Source organism: Hoplias malabaricus, chromosome 5 (assembly GCF_029633855.1).
Source record: "Hoplias malabaricus isolate fHopMal1 chromosome 5, fHopMal1.hap1, whole genome shotgun sequence".
Taxonomy (NCBI): domain Eukaryota; kingdom Metazoa; phylum Chordata; class Actinopteri; order Characiformes; family Erythrinidae; genus Hoplias; species Hoplias malabaricus.
Genome location: NC_089804.1, coordinates 7,750,796 through 7,769,020, shown reverse-complemented (window position 1 = coordinate 7,769,020; position 18,225 = coordinate 7,750,796). Strand labels below are relative to the sequence as shown.

The 18,225-nt window shown below is 40.1% G+C and overlaps 1 protein-coding gene across 1 annotated transcript; it reads right to left on the bottom strand.

Moving 5' to 3' along the window:
• Window positions 1-3,939: 3,939 nt before the first annotated feature.
• On the bottom strand, window positions 3,940-7,058 carry npbwr2b (neuropeptides B/W receptor 2b). Its single transcript, XM_066672934.1, has one exon. The coding sequence runs from the start codon at window positions 7,056-7,058 to the stop codon at window positions 6,039-6,041; it is 1,020 nt and encodes a 339-aa protein (XP_066529031.1). The 3' UTR covers window positions 3,940-6,038.
• Between the last annotated feature and the right edge of the window lie 11,167 nt (window positions 7,059-18,225).

Here is an 18,225-nt window from a genome sequence, read left to right as displayed (position 1 = left end):
CATTGTGATGGTCAGACTAAACATTATACATCACAGAACTGCCACTGCTCAGACACAGAAGCCTCAGAAACTATCACAGACTCATTTGGATCTAGTCTGTGCCACTTTTGATACTCACAGCTCTCTTGTGACACTGCTTTTTTGGTGTTTTGTATTTGTATATGTGTGTGTGTGTGCACACAAACCATGGGCCAAATGTTCTAAGCCTGGCTTGACTTGGGTTACAGCATAGGTTTTGTGGGCTCGATTTGGTCCCTTGCACATGAAATTTAAGGTGGGCCTGTGACTGAGTGGGGGTAGTCAAGGTCAAATGTGGGCCATAAGGGAACTGCAGATATGGGCCACATTTGGGACAAACACACATTGATGTGTGTGAATTTCCTTCATAGCCATGAGTGAAGCCTATAGGTTGTTGGAAAACTCCATTACACCAAAGACCACCACATGGTCACTTTGGCTGTACCTCAGTCTGCTGCGTAATGGAATGATATTTAGCTGGTGGAGTGGCACTGCCAGTGTGGATATTGTGCTTGGCTGTGACACTCTAGTAGCTAGCAGAGTGCTTCTGGAGTCCATCCCAGTCATCAATACGAATAAGCTTTCCCCGGTGAGTTCCAGCCACTACTTGGATGCTCATTTTGTCTGTGTTTTCCATAGCCCAGTCATTCTGGTCATCATGATAGCAAATCTTTGGCTTAAACACTAGCTGAGTTCCAGACATTGTTATTGTGCAGGGACAAAGGAGACAGTTGTACAGTTTATAGGCTCTGCCAATTTACTGCACATAGGCTATGTCCACTGCTATTCTGTGAATATTGTAAAGCATTGCTGAAAAAGAGTAGCCTTGTAAGTGTTTGTATCTGGTTCCATTCCCAATCAGAAACTGGCAATATATTCCTCATATGTGCTTTTGTCTGACATGGTGAGTGTGCCATAATTTTTAGTAATTAAGAACGCAAGTATGCTAACAGAAACCTGATATTGTTTACAGTAAATTACACTCTACGCAATGTAGGTCATTTTGCATCCAATTATTTGTAGTGTGCATGTACATAGAGGTTGTTAACCACTGTAAAGACTGTGTATAAACAAGTTCAACATCTAATTCAAACTGGAATCAAGCAAACATGGCCAATATTGAATTGAATACACTTACTGTATATATCGTCGCTGTCCAAATAAAAACATGTATCTCCATTTGTTTTGTGGATTTTTAGTTTACTACATCGCTTGAACACAGCATCTGTCCTTTGAAAATTTCATGATGTGTGTGTGTGTGTGTTTGTGTGTCACCCTGTGAAGCACTAGCACCCACTTCAGGGTGTGTTCCTGCCTTGTGCCCAGTGATTCCAGGTAGGAATCCAGACCCACTGCGACTCTGAACTGGATAAGTGCTTACAGACAAAGAATGAATGAATGAATAACCATAATTTGAGAAGAAATATTGTATAGCCAGCTGTCCAAAACAGTCTGGGCATTTATAGTACATTTACAAATGCTTTTTATTCTTATATCACTGCAATGAACCATTTGTAAGATTCTTTACAACAGGCACAAATGCCAGAAAAATGAAGAAAGCTTGGAGAGGTTTGAGAAGAGGATGAAGCTTTTAGTGAATGTTTGTGAATCACCACTCCACTGTGCACTTACGTGACCACCTTGAAAGACATAGCAAAACTTCTGGACTGCTGTTCTCTAACCCTTTAAGTTCACCTTAGTTTTCAGTTCAGAACTGTTCACAAATGACTTTATTTGTTGAGTCTTTAGTAACTGGAGTTTTTTAATTGAGAAAGTTTAGTCTCATTGTTTACTGCAGGCATTGCTTTGGACACAATTCCCGGATTTACAGAGTTACAAATCATGATTAATAACTTCAGCTAGGTTAGTTCTGACTAAATATACTGCTTTCCAAACTGCAGGTCAACTGTTTCAAGTTGGTATCTCTCTTCCAATAATAATAATAATAATAATAATAATAATAATAATAATTTATTCTTCTTTTTATATTATTCACTGAGTTTTTATTCTGTAATGAAATGCTTGTAATTGAAATCAGGTTGAAATCAAAATCATTAGAAAGTTGAAAATAGATAGGGTTTATATGTTTACTAAATTGAGGTGGTAATTTCTTTTGATTAGTTAAGTTCAGGTTTGGTCCTGACACAATTTTTGAAGTCCCTAATGGTGCCTGAATCCAAGACAATGTGTGGGACAATGTCACATCATTGGTGAATACAGTGCAGAATTAAAAGGCAAGCGACCTTGATGGTGCATTGTTCAAATGTTTTTTCCCTGGGACAACCTCAAATGATATGCATGATGAGACTTGTGTTTTAATTAGACAAAGTGCATGTTAACAATGGTGTGTTCAGTCATTTAAGTCGAGCCTGAGTCAAGTTGCATTTGAAAATGACTCTCTGTCGAGATAAGAGTCATTTAAAGTCAAGGCCCAGTGGCCGCAAATGTTTTAAAGGGGACATATTATACCCCTCTCAATAAAACATGTGACATGCTTTAAACAAAATACCACAAGGATCCGACAACACAGCACTGTCTAAACAGCCCTGTTTACAACCATCAGCTTTAGGTCCTGAAGTCCAGGGGGGTATTCCACAAAGCAGGAATTCTCAGTTTAGCCAGAAATATTAAGCCTCAAGTCAAATGGTGTCCAGTAGAAAATGAGATGTGGCCAATTCTTATTGAATAGGCTGGCCTTAAGTTTTTAACCTCTTCTTTGCGCTATCACATAAACACAGGTCCAGTGCTGTGATTGGAGGAACTCACATGAGGAGGCGTGACTATTTTAAAGAGTCCTTACTCTGTTTATTATACAGCAGAAACAAGATCTTGTTAAATTCCATGTTCACTGACTTAGGCAAAACACAGATATCTGATTGCGTTCACAGTTTTTGGTTTGGTGGGTGCTCAAATTAATGTGTCAGTGCACTGAAATATATTTTTGTTCATAATGTCTTCTTTAAAACCTGACCCTTTATTCGGAACTGCCTTCAAAGGGGAATCAGAGTCATTCATCAAGGGTGAGGCAGAGTCAAAACAAATGAAGTCTAAGCTTGTCTAATTTGGAGCAAGATCAGGCATCGTTTCATACTTAGAACATTGGAGTGATTAAGAAGAATTTCTTTGTATCGGAGATACATTGGAGAAATGCAGGTGGCATCTGATTTTCGAATGTGAGTCTACATGAAATCCATGCCTTATTTGTCCAAGATGTCTTCTGAAATGAAGAATAGTATAATAGAGTTTTGCTGCATTTACAGATTCTCCCCTTCTCCCCTATATGCTGTAAAACTTTTATGAGGATCTGATGTCGTTCAGCCATGAGAATGTCAGCGTTGTCAGGTGGTGATGTTGAGTGAATAGTTTTGGATCACAAACACCTCTCAAGTGACCTGCATCACTCCAGACAACCCATTTCCAGTGTCCCACAGCCCAGTGCTGCTGGGCTTTATACCTCCCTAGTTAATACTTTTCTTCATGATTTTCTTCTTGAAGGTCATGTGCAGCTATATTTGAACAATCCTGTTAAGTCCCATACATTTTTTAAATCCCTTGTGCTCATTATTATAATTTTGCCTTAATCTAGACACTCTAGTGGGGTTCTCTTGTGGGTTTGGATCCTGCTCCAGGTGACTGTTCGTGATGTGTCCTCCCTGTGTCTGCGTTGGTTTCCTCCAAGTGCTCTGGTTCCCAAACATAGTCATAAAATTGGCTGTTCAAAATTGTCTATTAGTATGTGTGTGTGCACGTGACTGTGTATGTTTCCCTGGTGCCCATGCACGCTCAGTACAAACCATGACCTTGAACTGGGTAAGCAGTTCCAAACAATGAATGAATGAATAAACGAGTCTAGACAGCTGTTGGTCAATGAAAAGAAACTCAGTGAATGAATCAATTTTATTTACAACATAAAGTCTCAAAACATGTACTCGCATTCATCGAATCCCCACAATTGCCTTCAGTTCTTAAGCTGGCAGATAAAGCTTTATTGGCATTCCAGTGTTTTCAAGTATTTCTGAGAAAGACAGTTCTGTTTTACATTAAATGTATTCCCATAAAGCCAGGGAACACAGGTTTGTCCAAATAACTGCAACATCTGCTGCTCACAAGCTTTTTAAGACAACAGGTTTGTGACAAAAGCAGGTCTGTACAATATATACACAATAGAATATCTCTGCATTTCTAAGTAACAAATGGACAATACACAGTAATGACAGTGTAATGTTTAGATTTTGGCATTACTTCATCACACATCATTTGGGAGCCTACACTCTTAAATACAAAAGGTGCCACAAGTGCACATTCACTAATGGTTCCCTAAAACCCATGTTTGAAAATAGATTTGTAAGTAGTTCCAGCCTTTTAAAGCTTTAAAGAATATTCACGAACTGTAAAACTTCTGCACAATGGTGTTCTTCCTACCATAATGTGGATAAATGCCACTGAAGAAAAACACTAATTCCCTAAAGATCCATGTTTAAAAAAAATCTGTGAGGGGAAAGGAACTGCTTTACTTTCTTTACCAACTGATCCTTGAAAGATTTATAAGGAAGCCTTCTATGGGACCACGTAGATTCTTAGAACTTAAAAGGTTCTTTTCAAATTTAACATCTCATTCCTCATCCATCTACAGAAAATGCATTATTTGTGGGTTCGTTTACTACGTCACACCAGAGAACCAGGCTTTAACTTCAAGCTCAGCTGCAGGGTAAGGGTGAGAAGTTGATTTTAAAAGCTTTACAGAGAGAAGTGTGCACTTCATTGCCTCAAGAGGGAGACAAACACTAACACTGGATTCTCTTCTTTACAGTTTAGTGTTGTACAGTCGGAGGCAAAAGTTTAAGCACCCCTGTTCAAATGACATTTTTGATGAAGGTCTAAGGAGAATAATGTTTAATTGCTGAGTGTAAAAACATAAGATGTTTACAGCATACAGTGTTGCAAACTTTTTTTTTTTTTGTAGTATGTGATAAATTGAGCATTTATTTTCTATAGAAAATGTTACGTTTAACTCTGTTTCTAGAAAATTCAGAATAAAGTAATAATCCATCTCTTTGGCCCCTTAAAAGTAATGAACCCTTTTCCATTGCTGTTATACGGTGTGTCCCTTGTGTAAGGAAACAGAAAAGAAAGGAGGCCCTCGTATTAAAATGGTGATCCAGTTTTAGACACAAGATGGAAGGGAAGAGCAAATCTTATTAGGCCATGGTTCCTCCTTGCCCCACAGCTTGTATCTGAAATTGGATCACCATATTTTTTGTGGGGGGGCATCCTGTACTTGGCTGTTGATGCTTTAATTCTGTTGATGTTGTATAAAAGAGCAGGTACAAACATCCCCCTTGCTTTTGGAATAGTTGAGTGGGAGTGGAGTATACCACAGAACTCAGAAAAAATGAATTTTGACACATTTTGACCTTCACAACCATTGTATACAATTGTATTACACACTGAAGAACAGAAATGTACCTCTAGGCTTTGAGGAGGAAGGGTTCACTTCTTTCCACTTAGGCAATCAACAAAAAGAATATTTCATTTGACCAGGGTTGCTTTTCACAGAGCAAAGGTGTGTAATAATAAGATTTGACATTCTTACTGGACTTTGGCCCTAACTAAGAATTCCTGCATTGCGGAATATGCCTTAGGGGTGTTTAAACATTCTCATTTAGCCACATAACTTATATCTAATTCATACCTAGTGTGGATCTAGTAGGAAAGCAGGCCAGTGTCATTGCCATTGGACAATCCACTGGCTTTATCTGGCTAACTGAGAAATTACTGTGAAATACATGGTGATGTTAATCAGGAAATCAAGCTCTGCCCAATGGTAATAGAGACATTTGGGCACCCCTGTAATATTTGTCTGAAAAACCAAGGTGTTCAAACGATTCTCAGTTAGCCAAACAACAGGAAACCAAAAGCAGTGCTAAAGATCATTATCATTGGTAAATCATCCACTGTGGGTTCTGGCCAACTTATTGAAATATCCCTCAAACACTGCATGACGTCAGGTTGTTGTCATTTTAAGCAGTCCTACATTCGAGCATCTTCTTGAAGGCTTTCCTGAAGCTGTCATCAAGGAAGGCGTAAAGAAAGGGGTTGAGACAAGAGTTGGCATAGCTCAGACTGGTGATGAAGTAGGAGATTCCGATCACAAGTGGTGTGCTCCTCAGGTCCGTGGTCAGGGCCACGATGGTGCTGAGGTGGAAGGGCGTCCAGCAGAAGAGACACACAGCCAGCACGATGAACACCATGATGGTCACCTTTTTTTTGGCCTTGTCCAAGGCCTTGGCGTTGGTGTTGAGCCTCATATTGCGCAGTTTGTACAGCATCATGGTATAGAGGATGCAGATGGTGGACACTGGGATTGCGAAGCCCAGAATGAGGGTGTAAATCCGGCTGGCCTTGAACCAAGTACCTTCTGGGCTTGGAAAACTCAGGACACAGCTTTTCCGCTCGGAATCATCTGGGTTGATGTAGACACCTGCAAAGACGGTGAAGGGCACCACGATGAGGATGACCAGCACCCAGACGCAGAAGCTGACCATTTTTGCTGCTCTGTAGGTGCGGTAAGGCATACGCTTGGAGCGCACGGTGGATAACACGACCAAGTAACGGTCCACACTCATCACAGTCAAGAAGTAGATACTGGAGAAAATGTTGTAGTGGTCAATGCTCAGGATGATCTTACAGAGAACGTCACCAAAGGGCCAGTAATGCAGAAGGTGTTCAGCGATGTTAATGGGCAAGACCAATGTGAACAGGTCATCAGCAATGGCCAAGTTAAGGATGAACATATTGGTAACTGTTTTCATTTTGGGGGCCTTCAGAATGACGTAAATGACTGCTGTGTTGCCTGTCAGACCCACAGCGCAGATGACCGAGTAGATGACGGGCAGGACCACATAGAGATCTGCATAAAAAAAGTAGTCCGAGGGGGGCGTACAGTTTAAATCGCTCCGATTTCCTGAGTTGTAGTAGTAGAAGTCCATGCTGAAGTTGCATTGCTGATTTACACTAACAGGGTTTGAGATATTCTCCATACTGTGTAACAACTACAATGATAACAGCAAAAGGGGATCCAGATGTTTACTTCTTTAATTCATAAAGAGTATTTGCTGTCAGGGAGCTGTTCCCTCTGATCTGAGGTGGAGATGTGGGTAGATGTGGGCATCATGAGACGTTCAGAAACAGCCCAGTAAACCACTGGAATAGAATAGAGTTAAATACCATTATTTTGCATCTGTTTTTCATCATTTCAAATCAAAAGTTTGTACAATGACATTTTCACAAGCCATCTAACAATTTCATATATATATATATATATATATATGAGAGAGAGAGAGAGAGAGAGAGAGAGAGAGAGAGAGAGAGAGAGAGAGAGAGAGAGAAACTTTATTATAATCCCCATAGGGAACGCTCAAATGCCACCAAACCCAATGCCTCAATCGCCAAGAAGCAAAACAAGCAAACACAGGACCAAACAATGATTAGATGGACATCCATAATAGCTTTATAGTAAAAAAAAAAAAGACAGAAAAATGTATACAATCAAATTAATAATAAAAAATACATTATACGTATAAAACAGTATTCTGAATAAATACAGTGCCATACAAGTAATGACTATTAAAGAAGATTACACATAATACAGTGTCATAAACCATTATAGATTCTTTTCTTATAACACACACAGCCACATACGCACATGCAAATATGTGTGTGTGTGTGTGTGTGCTTGTTGCGCTGTCACTTCATAATACAGTCTGAAAGTGTTATTAATATACTGCATATAAATGATAATACTGCATTTAGAATACATTAGGCGAGGTCTCTGAAATGAAGCGGTGTGAACCGTGTAAAGTTGTACCTCTCAGTTCTGGAAGTCAGCCTCGTCGCCCTGGTCGCGCGGTCCTCTCCGTTTCAGGGACTTTTCTGGTGCGCGCTCCCGCGCTTCAGCTCTTCCGCGCGCCTCGCTCGCTCTCCGGCAAGCTGAAGAATGAAGACCGAGTCGCTGACGTCACTGCCGTCCGCGCGCTTGCCCCCTCCGGACGACCACTGTGGAACGGAGGGGCTTATCACACTCGTAACGGGTGGAGCATGACGTGGGCTTACAAAGACAGCAGGTAAAAAAAACAAAACAGAGGACATTAGCTTTGAGATATTTTTTTAGCTTATTTAAGCTACCTCCCAGTTTAAAGACGCAATCTGTAATGCATTTAATTAATGTACTCGGTCATAAAATGTGCAGGGTGTGTGGTCATAGGTTAAGGAAAGGCTGGAAAGGCTAGGCTGAAGAACTTGCATCCCTAAGAGCAGTGCTGGAGCTGTATATTCTGTTTGAGAAGTGCATAGTCTGGAGCAGAGCGGTAATATAATTTCAACCTGAGAGCCCGCCCTTTGTCCAATCACATTACAATCCAAACCTACGGGGTTGCCAGGTCCACCAACATAGTCTTGCAGGCATGAGATAACAAAGTGAACAGAGATAAAAACATGGAGGTTGGGTGAACTGGCTTCAATAATAACTGTCCTGGTGTGAGTTAATGTGTGTGTATGGATTGGCGCTCTATCCTGGGTGAAACCCTAGTGCCCCTATGCAGTCCTCCAGGTGGATGGTCATTTCTGGTTGAGAGTATGCTGTGTGTGTTTGGCTGCCGCTTTCCCCAGTGTGTGTGTGGACTGAGCGTTGAATGGAATGGCGTTCTGAGCAGTGTGGATTCTAAAGCATCCTTGGAACCCCCTGCCAGCTCTGAGGTGCACTTAGACTACTTGAATTCTGTCGATGAAAATGACTTGCTTAGTTTAATTAGCTCATCTAAATCAACTACATGCTTACTGGATCCTGTACCAACACAATTATTTAAACAAATTTTACCTAAAGTCATTAGACCATTGCTCACAATAATAAACTCATCCCTCAACATTGGATATGTACCAAAACCTCTGAAACTAGCGGTAATCAAACCAATTATTAAAAAACCCAATCTTGACCCTCTTGTACTCGCAAACTACAGGCCAATATCAAACCTCCCTTTTATTGCTAAGATTCTAGAAAAAGTCGTGTCACAGCAGTTGTGCTCTTACCTACAAAACAATGACATTCATGACATTTTTCAATCTGGATTTAGACCAAATCACAGCACAGAAACGGCTCTAACAAGAGTAACTAATGACTTACTCCTTTCACATGATAAGGGCTATATCTCTATTCTGGTGCTGCTTGACCTTAGTGCAGCATTTGATACCATAGATCATGTGATGCTTCTTGATAGGCTGGAAAATCTGGTAGGAATAAAAGGATCTGCCCTCTCTTGGTTCAGATCTTATTTATCCGATCGTTACCAATTTGTTTATCTGAATAATAAATCCTCTAATCATACTTTAGTTAAATATGGTGTCCCACAAGGATCAGTGCTTGGCCCTGTATTGTTCACACTCTACATGCTGCCACTGGGTAGACTAATCCGTAAGCATGGGATTCAATTCCACTGTTATGCTGATGACACACAACTGTATATATCAGCCAAACCCAATGATGTTGCTTGTCTACGTAAAATAACAGAATGTCTAACTGAAATTAAAGACTGGATGATGCAAAACTTTCTCATGTTAAATTCTGATAAAACTGAGGTCTTGTTACTAGGTACAGATACTCAGATACATTCACTCAGAAATGCTGCTATTAATCTTGATAATTCAACAGTAAAACACAATGCCATCATTAAAAACTTAGGTGTAGCCTTTGATTCGACTCTCACATTTGATACCCACATATCCAATACAGTCAAAACCGCCTTCTTCCACCTACGCAATATTGCCAAAATTCGGCATATTTTATCATTAAAAGATGCAGAGAAACTAGTGCATGCTTTTATAACTTCACGTCTAGACTACTGCAATGCGCTCCTGGCAGGGAGCTCGTGCAAAGCGTTACACAAGCTTCAGTTAGTTCAAAATGCAGCAGCCAGGGTGCTCACTAGAGCTAGAAAATTTGAACATATCACCCCAGTTCTCTCGTCCCTACACTGGCTACCTGTAAAATTTCGCATTGACTATAAAATACTCCTCTTAGCTTATAAATCTCTAAACAGTTTAGGCCCGCAGTATCTTACTGAACTTCTCATACCTTATCGCCCGTCACGTACACTTCGTTCACAGGATGCCCATCTACTCTTTGTTCCTCGCATTAAGAAAAACACAGCAGGAGGAAGAGCCTTTTCTCACAAAGCTCCTCAACTCTGGAATAGCCTTCCGGTTACTGTTCGGGGCTCAGACACACTCTCAATCTTTAAATCTAGATTAAAAACCTACCTTTTCAAACAAGCTTTTGGTTAATCACTCACCTTCAGGTTACTCCTTCTATATTGGTGTTCGGGCTGGTTTTCATATTATCACTGTTCTGTATTAATCCTGTCATATCACCATAGCTACAGCATTCTTAGTTAGCTTTGTAGTAACTGCCAACAACGCTGTCTGTCGCTGGGTTCTCTTGCCTGACCAGTGGAAGCTTTTTTCGCAGGACAAATTTCCCCGTTCTTTACCATGACCCTACTAACCTTTTGTATTTTTATTTGTTCCCTTTGTCTGGCTTTCTTTCTCCTGTCTCTCTCTCATGCTTTGAGATGTCCTGCTGCTCTCCAGGTTTTGCCCTGATCCAGCCCGTGTCCTGTACAAGATCCTGGCCTTGCTAAGACTCATACATCACTAATATCATCATCCTCACCATTTTCATTTCTGCTTCTCCATCATCACTAATATACTACATTTATATTACTATAACCCCTTCACTTTTACTTCTGTTCTCTATTGTGTCTCCGGTGTCGACCCGAGGAGGATGGGTTCCCCGTATGAGTCTTGGTTCCTTCCAAGGTTTCTTCCTCGTGTGCTGAGGGAGTTTTTCCTTGCCACTGTTGCCCCTGGCTTGCTCATAGGAGGCTTGGACCCGGATCTCTGTAAAGCTGCTTTGTGACGACTTTTTGTTGTGAAAAGCGCTATATAAATAAAATTTGATTGATTGATTGATTGGTTGTTTGGAAAGGCGCTATATGAGTGTAACAACAGAGATTTTTTGGCTATTATTCTCTCTTGAACAGGTAATGTTTCTGAAAAATGATATAGAAGTATAGACACCTATGTATAGACTAAAAGGGGTTAAATCCATAGTTTGTGTGTTTTATTTAAAGAAAATGAGGCACAGCGACCATTGAAAGATGTAAAGACAGTTTTTGAATAATAACATGATTGAAAAGTGTAAATACCATACTTTGTTTGTTTTAAATAAACTGAGGCAGATTCACATGTGTTTCTGCATGGTGTGTGTTTTAAACAAATTAAGGTGTAAGAGTTGTGCATGTACACTTTTATATATTTTTTTAAATGTATAAAATGAGAACTAAGAAGTGTTTCAAAATGATACGTAGCAGTATCTTTAGCTACAAATAGCTGTTTAGCTGTTTAAGGTGGAAATTCATTAAGAACCTGAGAATGACTCTTTAATGGACACATTTAAGATGGAACGTAATGCTTAGATACAACAATTGTGGATAAGAAACAATGATCTTGCCTCGTCTAGTCTAAATATTTAACCTCCAGGGACCTGGAGGTTGTGGGTTCAAGTCCTGCTTCGGGTGACTGTCTGTGTGGAGTTCGGTGTGTTCTCCCAGTGTCCACGTGGGTTTCCTCCGGGTGCTCCGGTTTCCTCCCTCGGTCCAAAAACACACGTTGGTAGGTGGATTGGCGACTCAAAAGTGTCCGTAGGTGTGAGTGAATGTGTTTGTTGCCTTGTGAGGGACTGGGGCCCCCTCCGGGCTGTGTTCCTGCTTTTCACCCAGTGGTTCTGGGTAGGCTCCAGACCCACCGCGACCCTGAACAGGATACATGGTTACAGACTATGAATGAATGAGGAAATGGGACTCCCAACCCTCATGTAAAGTGGCTCCAGGGTGTGCCATTTATCATCTGTATCAGCAATGGCTTAAAGGATCCATTATTTTTTTATGTGTCTACAGACCTTCAGGCATATAGTTTTAAAGCCATCTTTTCTGTTGATTGGTTTATTGATTGACTGACATCTGCCAGATTGCATCTGAAAACAAGGAAGTTAATAATGAATTTGCCTCTTCTCTTGGCTGTGAAGATCTGATTGTAATTAAAGCTTGGATTGCAAACTGGACTTTTTTAAAAAATCTATTTAAAAATTGGATTAGTTTAGGTTTGAATACATATGTAACATGGTCCTGGGGCATACATAACCAGACAAGTACAAGTTGATGTCTGTGGAGATTCAGTTGATAAGGCCTTTTTTTTCTAACAGATCCTGCTTCTCTGCCATCTTTGGGAAAATCATTAAGATGCCATCGAAGTACCACCTAATATTCTTTCTACTTTGGTATGCTTGACAATGATGCTGCAATTACAATGTGCAGTACCGGGTTATACAGTACTCCTAACGAGAAGACTGTGCTATGCCGCATTCACTTGTATTAATGTAGCCCTGTTGTAATTCTTGAAGCAAAATGCTAAACACTACTGTCACTACTATTAAAGAGCTTCGAAAAAATCTGACAAGTTACAATATGCTGAAACTAGGACTGAGTACACAGTCATGGAATCCTTTTTCTTTCTTTCTTTCTTTCTTTCTTTCTTTCTTTCTTTCTTTCTTTCTCTGTCTTTCTTGTCTACTTTACTATATGCCTTACCACGGCATATAGGGTCAATTCCCCAGACAAATAATGGAGCACACGTTCTTGTAAATGGAGAATCTCTTTCCAAAATGCTGTGTCGTCCAGCTCTAGGCTCAGGGTGTGTTCACACTTGAAAGGTTTGGTTCAGTGAATTGGCCAGCATTAGTTGGTCAGTGAAACTGCATTAACAGCAGTTTGAAAAGATGCAGAGTCAGGTTTCACGTGTCTCAGAGGATGCATGTGTTGCCTTCATTTTCTCAGATTGATGGCACTGACAGAGAAAGACCTCAACAAGACCTCTTTCTGATCCCTGAGGAGGTCAGTCTTATTCTTCTTCCAAACAAACTCTGGTACAATCCATTTGACAACCCCCAAACAAACAAAACAAAGAAAAACACATTTTAGAACCATCATCTCTTCTGTTGTGGTTCATAGAATAGGGGAATTACAGATGCTCTTTTAACACATAAATGTATTTTATCACTATGTCAGAAGCTCTGTGATGGTACAGAATGTTTCACTATTAAATCAAGGCTATGGAGAATTCAAAGCCAATTTAAAACACTTGATGCACACACATCTGTCTACACACATCAACTCTGGCATGCATTAATATGCCAAGATTTATTGATGCAGTAATGTGAGGTATAAACAAGATAAACAAGGCACAGTACTGTGCAAAAAGGTTTAGACACCGGAGAAAGTGAGATTTAAAAAGCTATTTGTCTTAGCCAGGCTCAAAAAACAAACAAACCCCCTTTATTTGAATAAAACCAAGAAAAATATTTCAGTGATATTCTGTATGTGAATATGTTAGTTTAACTATTTCCAAATATCTCCCGTGACAGCCCAGTGTTATCTGAGGTTATCATTAAATATCTAGTTTTACTTGGATAATATTTCTTTATGTTAAATCAAGTGTGCTGTTGATTGAACAAAAAGCGTGTGTATGCCGGGGGAATATCTGGCAACAAACTTTGTTCTTCACACTCGCTCTCAACACATCCCTTTACTGTATATATGTTTTTGTATTTATTGTAATTATAATGTTATACAAGCACTATGCTTTTTGAGAACATAAATATATTTTAAAAATAATAATCTTCTACAGTACTGTACATAAAACCCTTGAGCTTCATTAGAACTTGTTTGAAGCACTGTGTTGCAATTTCTGTGCAATTGGTTTGTGGCTCTTTTTTTTTGTCTAATGTGGCTTTTTTGACTAAAAATGAATTAGGACTAAAATACAGCAATCATTTCTCCTTTGTTCTGGACCAACCATCACCAAATGACTAAATCTTTAACCTATTCTTTAGCCTATATCTCTGAGGGTGTAGGATTGTATTCCCTCATCCCCTGTCACTTCGCATGGTGCTAGCCAATTTGGGCTAACAAGCTAATGTTAAAATACACCATGTTAGTGGTAATCTTGATAGAAATAATGCCTTGCTCTGTGTGTCTAAATGGCAAGCTTGGTAGTACCGTATGAAGCTAACTGGTAAACTTGGAAATGACTCAAAATTTGGGGACATTTTGCAAATAAATTATAAAACTAAAACAGATCAACTGAGTAGTGAGTAGGGAAGTGTAGGCAGGTGTATTAAACAGTAGATATAAAAAGTCTACACACCCCTGTTAAAATGCCATATATTTTTTTAAGTAAAAATAATCATACCAAGATAAATTATTTGCGGTATTCGAGTTATTCCCACCTTTAATGTGACCTATAATCCGTGCAATTCTGCTGAGGAACAAACTGAAATCATTTAAAAGGGGAAAACAAAACTAAGAAACTAAATTTGGATGTACAGATGTGCACACCCACTTACATTTTGGGATGTGACATTTTGTGTGTTTAGAATTAACCATCCCATTCAAACAAATTTTTAACTATAGTCAGTACCCAACTGCTGTTAATAGTGATTCTGTTTAACATGTTATTAAATTCAGCTGTTTTATTTGGAGGTGGCACGGTGGTGCAGCAGGTAGTGTCGCAGTCACACAGCTCCAGGGACCTGCAGGTTGTGGGTTCGATTCCCGCTCTGGGTGACTGTCTGTGAGGAGTTTCCTCTGGGTGCTCCGGTTTGCTCCCACTGTCCAAAAACACATGCTGTTAGGTGGAGTGACCGTAGGTGTAAATGTGTGTGTTGCCCTGTGAAGGACTGGCGCCACCTCCAGGGTGTAATCCTGCCTTGCGCCCAATGATTCCAGTTAGGCTCTGGACCCGCTGTGACCCTGAATTGCAGTAATGGATCGATGTTTTATTTGGATTTGTGTGTGTGTCATTTACATGCATCTTAGAGCAAAAGCCATGGACTGCAATGAACTTACAAAAGAATCAAAGAGAACTCATTGTTGAAAGATTTCAGATGAAGTTTACACATATTTTCCAAGGCATGGGGCATACCATGGAACATGATGTAAGACTGTAAAAATTGAAAAAAATGAATAAAATATGACAAAACAGTGACTTTACCGAGACCTTTACCAAGATAGCCATCCCTCCAAAATGAATGAAAACAAAGGAATAAAACTGCCAAGTGGCCTACAGCAAAATAAAAAAGCTGCAGGAATTTCTGGCAAGTACAGGTTGTGAACTACATGTGACAACAGTCTCCCATGTGTTTGTATGTGTGGGCACTGAGGTTGGATTGTAAGACGAATATAAACATCCAAGCCAGGAACAGTTACACTTTTCAGCAAGACAACAACCCAAAGCAATCTCCAAAGAATGGCTTCTCCAGAAGATCAAAGTTTTGGAAAGGTCCAACCAGAGTCCTGTAGACAGTGTGTGGGGTGACCTGAAGAGGGCTGTGCACTGGAGATGCCCCCTCACAGTCTGACAGATTCTGGCCAAATTTGAAGAAGAATGGGCAAAGATTATGATATATAAAAGTATGCCATGCGGATAGTCATTCATTCATTATCTGTAACCGCTTATCCAATTCAGGGCCGCGGTGGGTCCAGAGCCTACCTGGAATCATTGGGTGCAAGGCAGGAATACACCCTGGAGGGGGTGCCAGTCCTTCACAGGGAAACACAGACAAACATTCACTCCCACCTATGGACACTTTTGAGTCGCCAATCCACCTACCAACGTGTGGATTGTGGGAGGAAACCGGGGCACCCAGAGGAAACCCATGCAGACACGGGGAGAACACACACATGCCATGATGAATGGACCAATAGAATTTCTTCAAAAATACTTGTTACTTTTTACACTGACTTCCATTTAAAGTTAAGAAGGATTATTTTTCTTTTCCTGTGAAGTTACACACAAAGTTGGACAATACAGATATGTAACATTAAAAGTGGATTGTCTTTTTCTTCTTCTTCTTCTTCTTTCAGGGATGTGCAGACTTTTTATATCCAACATACATACATGTGTTTGTGTTGTAATGGCCTTGGAAGACGGGGTATTGAGGCAAAGTCATACTGCCTTTAAGTACTTTTTTATTTATGTCCTTAAAAGGACATAAGGGAACAAAAATATTTGGACTTTACGTCTAGCAGGGCCTCACATGCCAGCAGACACGCTTCTGCCTGACAGTGATCCCCAGCAACAACATAGTACCCCTAAATCCATCTCAGTACACAACACTGGGAACTCCCCTAATCCCCATCACCACAATAACATTTATTTTTGTTCTGTAATTGCTTTGTCCTGTTCACGGTGGTGGTAGGACAAGAGCAAGGCAGGAACACACGCTGAATGTGGCACCAGGTCATCACAGAACACCTCATACTTGGACAGTCCCCCATACTCACACCTATGGACACTTCTATATGGCCAGTCCACCTACCAACATGTGTATTTGCACTGTGGGAGGAAACTGGAGTATCTGGAGGAACTCCTGACTGTGATCCTTGAAGGGGTTAGAACCCACAACCTCAGAATCCTGGAACTATGTGAATTTGTCACTACCTGTTGCATCACCATGCCACCATAGAATTGAAATTTCTGTTAAATGTAAAATACAAAAACCCAGTTTCATTTAAAATGTTGCTATCAGCTGCAGAAATTGCAGCTGTGAATTAAAAGTAGTCTCTATGCCATGTTAACCCATCATGTTTGTTTACTGAGTTATTAAAGAAGGCCTCTCTTTAGTGTCGTCTAAGATAGAGATGTTTTTCCCTCACCTTAAAAGCAGGAATGGTTGTTAAAATGTGAGGGAGGCAGCACTTTCTCTGGCAGCTAATAGGTACAACTCTCACAAACAGGACAGCTGTTGTTTAAAGGTGTGTGCGTGTGTGTGTGCGTGTGTGTGTGTGTGTGTGTGTGTAAGAGAGAGAGAGAGAAGACATCAACTGATTTCGATCAGTGTCTCACACTCATTCTCTAACAAACATCCTTTAACATTTCCTTCTGTTCCATTCCATTTATTTTTATCTCTTCTTTCTAAAGCATGGTGGTTTTATGAGCTCATTTGGGATGTGTTTGGAATGTTGTATGATCGTCACTTCCATAGCTCAGAAGTACTGTATGCCCAACAGTATTTGGACACTTACTCATCCATCATTTCTTCTGACATTAAACCTGAGGTTCATGGGTTTAATCCAAAAGCACTTTTAAAAAATATATATAATTCGGAGGGTTTTTCCTCACCATTTGCTAGTTCTCTAGTCGGTTTATGAGCTGGAAACCGGTCTAATGTGTTTACAAAGCCCTGGTAAGTACTTAAAACACACACACACACACACACACACACACACACACGTGTCTCTGTCCAGTATGCTAGTCTCTCTCTCTCTCTCTCTCTCTCTCTCTCTCTCTCTCTCTCTCTCTCTCTCTCTCTCTCTCTCTCAAAACTGTTGTTTCAAAAAAACAGTGGCCTTAAATGTGGTGGGGCTTCTGACCATAAACAAACCATAGAGAACAGCATTTCCACACAATCATAAACACTGAAAATTGATGGCTCTACAAGGGTTCATTAGTAAAAAACATGGTTCTGCTTAGAATCCCATGAAAGACATGTTTCATGATTAAAGGGATCTTTGCATCATGAACGTGATCTTCAGATCGAGGAAGAATGAGCTATAAATGGTTCTGCATAGCACCTTTTAGAAAAAGGTTCTGTGTGGCACCAAAAATGGTTCTTCATAGTGAAAAGCTTGACATCGTAACAATAGAAGAAACCTTTTTGGTGCCACAAATAACCCTAAAGAACACAAAGACACATTTACTCATGCAACACGTTCTTTAAATGTTTAGGGTTCTATAGGGAACCATTTCTTTTACTAAAGAACCCTTGAAGAACCATCATTTTTGAGTGTGTAGATGTTCCCTTGTGTGTATTACAGGGAATTTATCACTGCTTATTACTGTTATAAATTCTACTCTTCTATAACTGCTTTAGACTAGATGTCACTTCTGTGAGGATGTCATGTACTGATGTTGGATCACTTGTTTTGGATCACAAAGCTACTAGGATGAATCTGCATCACTCCAGGCCACACAGTTTCACTGCTCCACAACCCAGGGAGCTTCTTTCCTTTGGCTGACACTTGGCACTTGGAATACACT